Genomic DNA, 13166 nt, shown 5'->3' with positions numbered 1-13166 from the left:
TTTTTTCCATTATCTACAGATTAGAGATTTTTTATGATCTCAATACATACATTTCCTAAGAGGATTGGTAAGAATTTTATTGATATAATTTTTAATCTACAACCTTTCTGTAATGGTTCAATATCTCACATTTATGATATGTAGTAGGGAATAAGAGAAGCTCCCTCAGATAGAATTTAAAAAGCCTGGGAACAGGACTTACAGGCTTAAATTCCTGTAGAAACTTGGAATGTCATTTTCAAATTGGTTAATATCTCTTCTTTAGTGCCCACCACTATCTCCTACTTAAAGTAGTCCATAGGGCTCATATGTCTATAGTCAAACTATCTCATTTTTATCTGGATGTATCTCCTCATAGTGATAAATGCAATAATGGAGATGCTTCATTAATTCATATGCTCTGGACATGCCAAAGTCTTGAGAAATATTGCACTTTTTAAAGTTAAATTTAAACCAAATCCATTAATTGCTTTATTTAGTATCATTGGAGAGAATGGCATAATGTTAACGACATCTGAGCTGCATGTGGTGTTGTTCCGATGGAGGGACGTTACTCCACCTAATCATGATCAATGGTTTTGTGACGTAATTTCATGTTTAAACTTAGAGAAGATTAGATTTGCGATTTGAATGTAAATTTTCAACCACTGTGGGGACCCTTTTTTGTATTACTTTTATAATCTTTGATTTGTTATGGAGGAAGAACTGTTGACTAATGAGGTAATTTATCTCTCTGATAAGAACTCTGTCTTTCCTTTTTTTGGCCAAACAGCTTCTTTCTTGGTAGTCAGTTTAGATTTTCCTTTTGATTGTAATAAAATAATATAATATCAATAATCTGTTTGATTAAAATGTGGAGTACCTTGAATGAAATGATATGATTTAAGTGTAATGCATCTTTTGCATTTTAACATATGTACTCTGTATTTTTAGATGTGAAATTCCAATGTTAATACAAATATTGAAAAAGAAACAAAGAATACTCAGCAGGTCAGGCAGCATTTCTAGAAAAAGAAACAGAGTTATGTTTCAAGCAAAGAGTTGAATTACGAAAAGAAGTTGCAGGAAGAGTGGGGAGGCATGGACTAGGACAAGGAAATCACCTCTGGCTGAGAGATTAGTTAATATGTTTAATCCCTCCCCCATCTTCCCTCGAACATAAAACTATGCTTTTTTTTTCTCATTTTCCCAGACCCATCTATTTGAGTCACTGCCAACATCGTATAGGACCCCCATCACCCTGATCACAGCCTCTTCTCACTGCTACCTTTGGGCAGAAAATACAGAAGCCTGAAGATTAGTACCTCTAGGTTCAAGAACAATATATTTCCAATGGCTAGCGGGCTCTTTAACCTCCCCTTGTACATTCATCATGGGACCTCTCCAGCACCACTAAAAAACTGTCTGCACTATTGTAACACCACTTTTTTTTCTCTTGCACCATGGCAACCATTAATATTTTGTTTAATATCTATTTTTAATTTAATGAATTATTGTATTAAGGTAATATTATTGATTTCTCATGGGCATCTGTGGCTGCAGCAAGAATTTTGGTGCTTATGTACATGGAACAATAAATAACTCATTATTACTCATTGTTGAAGGGTCTTTGACCTGGAAGGATAACTCTTTCTCATTCCACAGTTGCTGTTTGACCAGTTGAGCTTTCCCAGCAGTTTTAAAGTTTCCCGATGAAGGGGTTTTGATCCGTAATGTCGACTGCGTATTTCTCTCCAATGACACTGCCTGATCCAATGAGTTGCTCCAGCATTTTTCTGTTTGTTATTTCTCATTTCCGGCATCAACTGTTCTTTTATTTCTCCTACTGTGGGTATCCAGCATGAGATTTTTCAAGAGAAGCTTTGTTTTCATCCTCAGATATTCAAAACACAAAAAAATTGTACAACAAAGACAAGAGCGACTTTCTACAGTATGCAAGCATCACTTCGGCTTGAACTAAATGAGAAGTAAGCTGTTCGCAAGCTGTTTTTCTAATATAAACATTACATTTTACTTGAGCACAGCAAAAATACAAGTTCCACATCAATTCTCTTTAAGAGATAGAAGCATAATTTTATATAATGCCAGCTTATCATGTATTTGCTGTCAAGATGGCAACTTAACATATTAAGCGTAAAGTTAAAAAAACTTTAGTTATAAATAACCATGCCATAAATTAGTCCATAACAATGGTCTTTGGAACCTAAACTGATGTTTATGTAGAGAGTCAAAGAGAGAATTACCTTGCCTTCAGAAATGGGATAGAAGGTCAAATTAGAGAGCAAGAAGACAAAACTCATGTTATTTTATCAAAACATCCTAAAATATATTTTATAAACTTGTATCAAGAAAATGTATATTTTCTGCTGATACAATTCAAGAAATATCATGTTTATTATTCATTCATATACTATGTTGAATAAATAACTCCTTAGATACTAGTTTAGAATTCCATGATATCAAATATCAAACATGATTATAATATTAAACCCACTGCATGTTTAAATGTAAATAATATCAATTCAGCATCTACTTGTGGTTGAGATAACTAACATTAATTGGCACTTGGGAGGCTTTTAAAAATGAGATACTGAGAGTTCAGGGACATCATTTACTAGAGCAAGGAGCAAGGCTGGCAAGAGAAGGAAACCCTGGCTGACATAAGATATTGAGACCCCAGTCAAGATGAAGTGAGAGGCATATGTCAGGTATCGACAGCTAGGATCAAATGAATTCCTTGAAGAGTATCATGGATGTTGGAGTACACTTGAGAGGGAAATCAGGCAGGTAAAGAGGGGCATGAGATAGCTTTGGCATAAAAGGTAAAGGAGAATCCCAAGAGACTCCACTTATATTAAAGGCAACATGGTAACTATGGAGAGAATAGAGCCCTTAAAGATCAATATAGTTGTCGGTGTGTGAAGCTACAGAAGGGTGAGGTACTAAACAAATTTTTTTCATCTGCATTTACCATGGAGACGTGTTACATGTCTTGTAATTGCTGGAGGTCTCAAAATGTGTAAAAGCAGATATATCACCTGGGCCTAACTAAGTGGATCCCAGGAAGAAATGATGTGGAGTGAGGCAGGATAGTCATAGGAGATAGGTGGAGTGCCAGAAGACTGGAGGGTGCCTAATGTTGTATCTTTATTGGACAAGCCATGGAACTACAAACCAGTGATCTTAACATCAGTCACAGGTGTTACTGAAGGGGTGGGGGGGGGGGGGTCCTGAGAGACAGGATCTACATTTAAAATAAGAACATAAAGAAATAGGAGGAGTAAGCCATCTGATCCTGCTCCACTATTCAATAAAATCGTGGCTTGTCTGGCCATTAACTCAATTCCACTTACCTATCATTTTCCTAACCTTTAATTCCTAAACTCTGCAACAAACAAAAAAGCCAAGGACTGCTCAGGGACAGTCAGCAGGGGTTTGTGCATGGGAAATCATGTCTGACAAATTTGAATGAGTTTTTGAGGAGGTAACCAAGGGCAGGACAGGGTGGTTGATATTGCTACATGGAGTTTAGCGAAGCCTTGGACAAGATACTCTGTCGTTGGCTTATCCAGAAGGTTAGGTCTCTTGGAATCCAGGGTGAGCAAGGGAATTGTACACAAAATTTGCTTGGTGGTTAAAGTTATAGGGTGGTAGGAGAGGGATGTTTTCCAATTGGAAGCCTGTGACCCAGGGTGTTCTACAGAGAATGTTTTTGGGTACTTTTTTGTTCATCATTTAGATTAACAAAATGAATGAAAATGTAGGTGCCAAGGTTAGTAAATTTGTGGACAACACTAAAATTGGTGATGTAGTGCACAAAGAATGTTATCTGAGTCTACAACAGGGTTTTATCAAGGAGGTAAGTACAGCAAGGAATGGCAAATGGAGTTTAATTCAGCTAAGTGTGAAGGGTTGCATTGAGGCAAGTCAAACTGAAGCAGAGCATAACAATAGGATGCCGGAGACAGCACTGAAATCTTGAGGTACAAATACACAGTTCCCTGACATTGAGGGGAGACAGAATGATGAGGAAGGAGTTTAGCATGCCTGATAATATGTCACATTTGGAATACTAAGTGCAGTTTTGATTGCCTTGCTGTGGGAAGGATGTCACTAACTGGCAAGTGTGCCGTTAAGATTCATGGGGGGATGTTGCCGAGACTGAATAGCTGGAGCTATATGGAGAGACTGGACTTATTTTTCCTGGAAAGAGAAATATAAAATCATTAGGGAGATATTAAGTATGTGATATTTTTCAAGGCTCAGAGAACATCTTTGAATCACATCTCCTGTGCATCTGTTAATTTTTAGCTATGATGGAGTGAAGAATGGAATATCAGTTTCAGCTTCATGTCTGCATTCTTGAAGTTAATGATGATTACAGGGTCTCTGACACACTTCCCTCTTCCAAGATACAAGAGATTAGGTTGTGAATTTATGACTGAAGTCCTCGACAAAACGTATTAGAATTTTGGCAGGGAAACTGTCCAAAAGACTCGATTTTCACTTGGTTCATGGGCCTCCAGCCTGCATGTCTGTCAGAGATGGAGGCGAGTCTGGACCGAAGAGTTCATTGTGGATTCAAAATAAGGATAAGTCATGTCACAGAGAGGAATAACTGGGGATTTATTTCAAAGCAACACACAAAGTACTGGAGGAATTCATCAGGTCAGGCACCAACCATAACAGGTCAATGTTTCGGGCTGAACCTTCCATCAGGAATAAAATTTCATCAAGAATTTAAAATGCGAAAACCTACCGGGGACAATCATTACCTAAGTTAACGGAAGGAAAAGGAAATGAAAAGAATGGACTCAGTAGAATTTCTGGTGTATTTTTATTGAATGACAACATTGTCTGACTGGTTTAATGTATCCTAGATTTTATACCTTAAATGGATGGGAGGGGGGAGGTAGGGAGGGTGGGATGGGAGGAGGGAGGGGGGGGGAAAGAAAATGGCACTGTATATGTGTGAAAAGGAAAAAGTGTGTACCATGGTTAATGTGATTTATGGTGTGAAAAACAAAAAAAAAATAAATAAATAAACGACTTTAAAATGGAAATTAAAAATGGTGAGAATTTGTTTAAATGTTTCTCTCAGTGAATGCTGATTGTATAACTGTTCATCTCTGTTCTGCCCCAGTTCTAACCAATAGGAAGCATGATTTGCCAGTAAGGAGGGCGAGTCAGATCGATTTCTTTTCCTCATCAAAATTTTGCACAGCAACCATGAGTGGTGATTGAAAATAATCTAGATCAGGCATTTCTTTCTATAACATGATGACAACTAATTGCATCCAATGACTTAAAAAGATAGAAAAACATAGGTCTCATTACAATATAAAAGAAATGAAATGCAAAGTCATTCTTAAAGATACAACTATTTATAGTGGATCATATTTACTGGAATTCTATTTGTTCAGAAATATACAGTATCATGGTTTGAGGTCCAAAATAACATAACTGTTGAGATCTAGTATACTACTAACTGATTAATTAAGTACAAAATTAACCTAAACCATACAAAACTACAGTTTCAAAAAGTTTGTGTATATTTGGTTCAAACTGAATGAAAATTAGTAAAGTAGCAGGGAGTTCATCAAATCAGAACACATCTGACTTGGGCATTTTCACTGCTGTTTTGCTCCTCAATAAGGTTCAAATTTAATGGGTACTATTTTAGATACAGTAGAAATCCCACAGACCGCACTGCTCGGGGATTGGGTTGGTCTGGATTTTTGGAATAAAGAAGAGATGAACAGCTAAATTTTGATAGTTTATTCATTAGCAAATACAGAATGCTTCATTTATCAAAATGAGCAGTTTTAAAGAAAATAAAATCAACACTTGACAAAAATGTAAACAAATTTTTCACTACAAAAAATGCTTGAAATTATGTTTAAAAATGAATATTGTAAAAGAAAAATACGTGTACAAATTAATTTCTCTGTGATAAAGAATACCTGTGGCACGCACACAAAAACATGCTAAATTTAAAAAATTTGCGAGTCTGGATGGTCCAGATTTCTGGCATCTGACTGATTTTTGGAATTTTACTGGACGATCTTTACAATACATTTTATCAATTCATAATCTTCATCAGTCTTTAGATGCAATGCTCTTCATTTTGTTCTCCAACCAGCAGAGACCATTCATCATGTTCTCCATGAAGAGATACATTCTGATTTGATCGTTTGTCAGAAGTTATTGAATTAAGAGATAATCGATTGACGTGTTTGAATTGGTCCCGGGTCCTGAACCTTGGAGAATCTCGATGCCAGTTATCCATTCCTATACGGATACTAATTTGGGATGGTGTAAATTGCTTCATGTGGCCCTGTGCTTGAGATTCAAGTTTTTCTGTATCTGGCTTCTTGTAGCTAAAAATGAGTATAACAGGGCAATGTATAAATGACATACAAAATGCTGATTGAGAAAATATTCTAATCATCAAGCTGGTGTGATTTAGATGCAAAAGAAATCAATTCAATACTGAGTCTGTTCTGTAATTCGAAAAGAGTAGAAGTCTTAAATTACCAGTTAAACAAGATACTGGAATTTGGAGCAAAAATCAAATAGCTGCAAGAACTCAGTAGGTGGTGCAACATCAGAAGAATGGCAGGGCATGTCAAGACGACACTCTGCATCAAGATTGAGAGGAAAACGAAAGTGAGGAGAGGTGAGACAGGAGCTGGCAGTCAACAGGTGGCACCAGGTGAGGAAGGGGATGATGGGCAGATGAAGAAAGGGGAGGCATGGAGTTGGGAGGCTGTTTTTGTTGGATGATCGGTTGAGATGGATAAGGGGTGAGAAAAATAGGGTCTAATGGAGGGGGGGGAGAGATGATGGAGTGGAGCTAGTGACAGAGACTGGAAGGTGATGAGGAACCAGAAAAGGGAGGATGGTTGGCAGAATGAACAAGTGGGAGAGGGGCAGGAGTATGTGTGTGTGTGGATGATGAACAGGAGGAACCAGATGGGATAGAGGAAAGAAAATAGGTAAGTGAGGCTGGAGAAGGGGAGAGAACATGACTAGATCAGAAGGAGAGAAAAGAACATGGGGATGAGGGTTTCTTTAAATTGGAAAATTCTATGTTCGTTAGCTTATAGACAACCCAAGCAGAATATGAGGTACTGTTCTTCCAATTTGTGTTTGGCCTCATTCTAGCAGGGGAGGCAGCTAAGGTCTGATGCGTTGCTAAGGGAAAGGGGAGGGAGATAAAATGCTGGAAATCTGAAGCTCATGATGGCCTTTATGGACAGATCGCAGGTTCTTGGGAACCAGTTGCCTAGTTTGCCTTTGGTATCAATAACGTAGAGGAGGCCACATTGGGAGCACTGAATGCAACAGACGAGATTAGAGGAGGTGCTTGCAAATAGTTGCCTCACCTGGAAGCATTTTTTAGGTCCCTGGATGGTGGTGAGGGAGGAAGGCATAACAGCTAGATGTTCATTCAAACTTTACCACCAGGCAGAGGTAAATAAAACCAGAAGCCATCAATTTAAGTTAAGAAAGATTTAAAAGATCCAAGGAGCATCATTTTTTCACAAGAGAGTGGTAAGTAAGTGGAATGAGTTGCATTGTTTAAAAGACATTTGGGCAGGCACGTGAATTGAAAATGTTCAGAGGGATATGGACCAAACACAGGCAAAGGTGACTAACATAGTCAGTAAGGACAAGTTAGACTGAAGGAGTAAATATATCTTTATCTGGTCTGGATGGTGCGAGACCTGCTGAGTTCCTCCAGGATTTCTTTATTTTTACTAAGTTGGACTGAAAGGCCTGTTTCTATACTGTAAAACTCAATCATTCAAGTTAATCTAAAGGGTTAGTGAAAGTTAGTTGCCCTATTGAACTTATTTCACTCATCTCCTCAACTCCATCTTGTCTTCACTTGTTCAGTCTCATCTCTTCACCTCCTCTAATATCCTGGACACCTCACATGCCCTTCACCATTTTGATAACTCCAATATCCTAGCTTCCAATGTATTCAGTTTTTGAGTTGTGGCATCCCCTATCAGCAAGACTAAGCCTAAACTATATGACCACCGAGAAATGTGAAGGTCATGCCAGGAAATAAAGAGGAAATTCCCCTTCACAAAGTGGCCATGAATTTAGTTCGTTGGATAACAAATCCCAATAGAAGTGACTTTTTTTGTTCATAGCATTTAATACATCGTATGTTGTTCCAGGAGCTATAAGCTGTGTGTCTATAGTTAAAACCAAATATGGAATAACTTTCATCTAACCCAATCATTTTAGAGTAGGGGAGAGCTTTTTCTCACTCTACAATTTTATTAGCTTATTCCCTAACAATGGAAGCGCTACTGAAGCCAGGTATGTTATTGATAGACCCTCTGTCCCCCGTCATGGCTGAGGAGTTCAGGCACTGGCTAGATTGCTTCCAGGCCTACCTGAATGCGACCAGAGACGTCTTCCACACTGATGAACTCAGGAGGTCCACACTCGTTTTGAGGGTAGGAACAAAAGGGTATGCAGTCATCAGGGACTAAACTATATGACCACCGAGAAATATGAAGGTCATGCCAGGAAATAAAGAGGAAATTCTACATATGATGCTCTACATACGATGCTGCTATTGAGGCATTGAAGACTAGGTACCTGGTCGCAAAACGAGGTCCTAGTGAGGCACCGACTTGCTCTATGTCACCAGTTGCCAGGAGAGACCATCAATGACTACCTGCTAGATCTGTGGACACTCACCAAGAAGTGCAGGTACAAAGTGGCCATGGGCCGCGCTTGTGAGGAAGAACAGATCTGGGACACTCTAGTCGTGGGGGTCCGCTCAAGATACATGAGGCAGCGACTGTTCGAATCGGGAAAGAAGGACTTGGCTAGCCATGTCGGGCTGGCCAAATTGCCAGAACAGGCCAAGCTTAAGAACGACGGCGTCGAAGCCAGCGAGCTCACTCACCTAGGTGACCCCTTCCAAGTACTGGCTGCTCCTGCTATCCCTGCCCTAACGGCTGCCAGTTCCCACGCTAGGGAGTGCTTTTTCTGGGACAAAAGCTAGCATCCCCAATCTCGTTACAAGGCTAAAGACTCAATGTGTTCCAGCTGTGGCATGAAATGGTATTGGAACCTGGGGAAGTCCGCAGCCTGCACCTCTCCCAGATCTGATTCCAGCCCCAAGCTGTCTGCCCCAAATTCACCCAAAAACACTTGCTACGCAACATGTCGAATGGGGATGACAGTGAGGAAACAGCGCAAAAAGGCTCAGCTGACATCTTGCCACAACCCAAATTCAAACTCAGCGCCATCATCATCGGAGGAGAAGGGAGGGAGGGTGGCCATCTTGCTGCGCCACGAGGTTGATGCCATCTTACCCATGCAGGGCAACCCAGGACAGTGGGGGCCACTCAAGTGAGGAGCATGGAGTCTCCAGGACCTAGCCTTGATGGTTCTAGATCAAGACAGACCTCACCAGCTTAGCAACTCCATAGTGACTGTGAAGGTAAACGCACATTTCACTAAATGCCTAATCGTCACAAGCTCACTTAAAGGCTCATAGACTCATGGAATGTGCAAAAATACAACCTGAAGATGTATCCTTCTAATTATCGCATATTTCTCACGTCTCATTCACATTCTACGTGTGTTCAACAACATTATCGTTTGGGGTGGGGGGGGGGGAGGATTTCTGTAAATTTCGCCTGTATATACTTGATGAATTGTGTGCTCCAGTGTTGTTGGGTCTGGATTTCCTTTGTCATCTTAAAAGCGTGACCTTGTAGTATTCTGGTCCCCTCCCCCCTTAACGGTTTGGAACGGAGGGCCCGTAAAATCAGATCCCAAATGCAACCTCTCCACACTGAATATCGAACCCCCCCACCTCTCTTCCCAAATCTGTTCTCTGAATGCAAACCCATTGCTATCAAGAGCAGGAGGTACAGTACAGCAGACCGAGATTTTATAAAGCCTGAGACACAACATCTGCTCGATGAAGGTATCATCGAACCTAGCACCAGCCCATGGAGAGCGCAAGTGGTAGTGGTAAAAGGGGAAAACAAGTCCAGGCTAGTAATTGACAATATCCAAACTATTAATCGGAACACACTCCTGGATGCATATCCCCCTCCCTCGAATTTCGAACATGGTAAATGATATTGCGCAGTATCGGGTCTATTCAACCATTGACCTGAAAGCTGCCTATCACCAGCTGCCAATCCATTCCGAGGACCGTCCATATACGGCATTTGAGGCTAACGGTCATCTCTATCAATTCCAGAGGGTCCTTTTCAGTATTACTAACAGGGTTTCTATCTTCCAGAGGCAGATGGACAGAATGATGGATGAGAATGGGTTGAAGGCTGCTTTCCCCTACTTCAATAATGTCACAATCTGTGGCCACACCTTAGAAGACCATAACGCCAACCTCCAGAGTTTTCTCAATGTGGCGAAAGCCCTGAACCTCACCTATAACTCTGACAAGTGCGTGTTCAGGACTAAATGTCTGCCTATCCTTGGCTACGTGGTGGAGAATGACATCATTGGCCTCGATCCCAATAGGATGCGCCCCCTGTTAGAGCTCCCCATCCCCAAGACCACAAAGGCTTTGAGGAGAAGCCTGGGGTTTTTCTCATATTACGCCCAGTAGATCCCTCAATACGCTGATAAGTTTTGCCCTCTCTTAAAAGCCGCTAACTTCCCCCTCTTGGCTGAAGCCCAAACAGCTTTTAACTACTTCTGGAACCACATTGCGAAAGCGGCCATTTACACGGTGGATGAGAATGTACTTGTTTTTCATTAAGTGGAAAGCGACACTTCAGACAGAGCCCTGGCCACTACCCTCAAACAGACTGGTTGCATTCTTTTGCGGACATTACAAGGCCATGAGCTCCGGAACCCATCAGTGGAAAAGGAGTCTCAAGTCATTGAGGAAGCCATAAGTTACTGGAGACACTACCTGGCTGGTATAACTATTACGCTCATCACTAACCAGCGCTTGGTCACATTCATGTTAAATAATGTCAAGAGGGGAAAAATCAAAATGACAAGATTGCTACGTGAAGGATCGAGCTCTCCACCTACAATTATGACATTATCTATCGGCCAGGAGCCCTTAATGACCCTCCAGATGCCTTATCCAGAGGAAACTGTGCCTCTGCACACACCAGCCAACTGGAGTCTATGCATAATGAGCTCTGCTATCCAGGGTTTACCCACATGGCTCATTCTGTCAAGGCGCGCTATCTACCCTACTCCATGGAAGACAACAGGGAAATGACCAGGTCTTGCTAGGTCTGCACGGGGTGCAAGCCACACTTCTATTGCCTCCCAAAGGTGCACCTGATCAAGTCAACCAGGCCCTTTAAATGGCTCAGTGTCGATTTTAAGGGACCTCTCCCCTCCATGAATGGGAACACCTTCTTCCTCTCCATCATTGATGAGTACTCCCACTTCCTGTTCACCATCCCATGTACAGACACGTCCACTTCATCACTCATAAAGGCCCTGCTGGTGAGGGGCATTGCATCCAGCAGGACTACTAGCTACAACCTCCGGGGGATTAGGCAGGTTGAAAAGGAGAATGCCACGGTCTGGAAGGCTGTCAAACTGGCCCTGAAATCAAAAGGCCTTCCAGACTCATACTGGCAGGAAGTCCTTCCTATGACGCTCTATTCCATCCAGTCACTACTATGTACCGCGACCAATGCTACTCTTCACAAGCTCCTATTCACTTTCAAAAGAAGATCGGCATCGGGAACTACACTCCCAATCTGGCTCACTGCTCCTGGTCCAGTCCTTCTCAGGAAGTACGTGAGGAGAAGCAAGACTGGCCCCCTGGTGGAAAGAGTGAAAGTGCTACATGCCAATCCCACATACGCCTATGTGGAGAACCCGGATGGCAGGGAGGACCACCATCTCCATCAGGGACAGAGGATCCGTTGCTTAAGGCGCCCTGCAAGCCATTGAGCTCATTCTCGACACCTCCTTTGGGGATCCAGTTCATGAGACTCAGCCCGCATCTCCTCCCTTATAAGGGCACCAGGAGACCCAAGGAGTCCAAGGCGCCTCGGTGCTAAGGTGCTCCACCAGGATCTCCAGACCCCTGGACTGCTTAAATCTGTAAATTTGTAAATAACTGTATATTTTTCAACCATTTATTTTTTCTGAATCCATTTCACTGGCCCTAAATTCTACAGGAAGAGGTGAATGCAGTGTGTGGTGATATGTAATTACACCACTATGTTACCAGGGGTCATCCCAGTGAACTTCTATATAAAGCAGTTCAGAGCTACAATCTAGCCTTCCAGGTTTGTCTTGCAGAGGACAAGACCTCTTAGTGTACATATTAGTTTATTACAGCTGTCTTATACTCACACTGCTGTTGTGGTTATTGTCAGTACAATTTAATAAACTAATATGATAGATACTAGGATTGAAGCTGCTTCTGCTCCAACCCGCATTCCCGACCACCTGGAGACTCTTCCTGAGGAATGGAATCCGGAGACAACTAGCACGCGTGTGCTTCCGAGGACAGAGACGACGAGGAACCGCTGTACTGGAATCATGGTGGAATGCAGGGAAGACCACAGAAGTACGATAGGACAGGTAAGAAATGGCCAAGAGCCCTGCCCGCCCATGGTTCGCCGGTACAGGCACCGCCAACCCTAAACCCCAGTCCGATCAGAAAGGAGCCACTACAAGTGCGGGTGAAAGGATATCCACAAGTCATGCTCCTGTATGTGCAGAATTCCCAACCACTCCAGAGCCAGGGAAAGCAGACACCGCTACCGTCACTCCCCCAGCAGCAGTTTCCCCAGTACCACGGAGACTATACGCTACCACTGGGATTCCCCCTAAGCCCGCTGCAAATCTCCCAAAGCCAGAGACTCAGCCAACATACCCAAGCACCCAGGTTACTCCTCCAGCAAGCCCCACAGAGGCTCTACCAGCAGCTCCCAGTACCTCAGGGTCTACCCCTGCTACACCTAAGGGATCAGAGAATGCGGCTTAGCCGTGTGCTGCGACCAGACAGGCTGGAGCTCGACCCCAGAAATCCCGGAGCCGGCACGCACCGGCCGCGGGCAGAGATGCTTTCTGAATTTCGTGGAGGGTGCTGAGGCATCGGATAAAGAGCTCTTAATACTGCTGTTAGCGCAGCTGGGAGACCACCCTTATTCCCTTATACAGGATGCCAG

The 13166-nt window shown here is 42.2% G+C and overlaps 1 protein-coding gene across 2 annotated transcripts in view; it reads right to left on the bottom strand.

Annotated features, from left to right (window-relative positions):
- The window catches only part of LOC138739518 (copper-transporting ATPase 2-like), a 146060-nt gene that overhangs the window by 37098 nt on the left and 95796 nt on the right, over nt 1-13166 (bottom strand). Inside the window, exon 21 of one of the 2 annotated variants that reach the window (XM_069891755.1) lies at nt 5420-6380. The exons of the other annotated variant lie outside the window; for it this stretch is intronic. Coding sequence (XP_069747856.1) covers nt 6107-6380 — 274 coding nt within the window. The 3' untranslated portion in view covers nt 5420-6106. Of the gene's footprint in view, nt 1-5419; nt 6381-13166 lie in introns of those variants that run through there. 2 annotated transcript variants of the gene reach the window in all.

Source organism: Narcine bancroftii, chromosome 7, assembly GCF_036971445.1.
Source record: "Narcine bancroftii isolate sNarBan1 chromosome 7, sNarBan1.hap1, whole genome shotgun sequence".
Taxonomy (NCBI): Eukaryota; Metazoa; Chordata; class Chondrichthyes; order Torpediniformes; family Narcinidae; genus Narcine; species Narcine bancroftii.
This window is presented reverse-complemented; position numbering and strand designations above follow the sequence as displayed.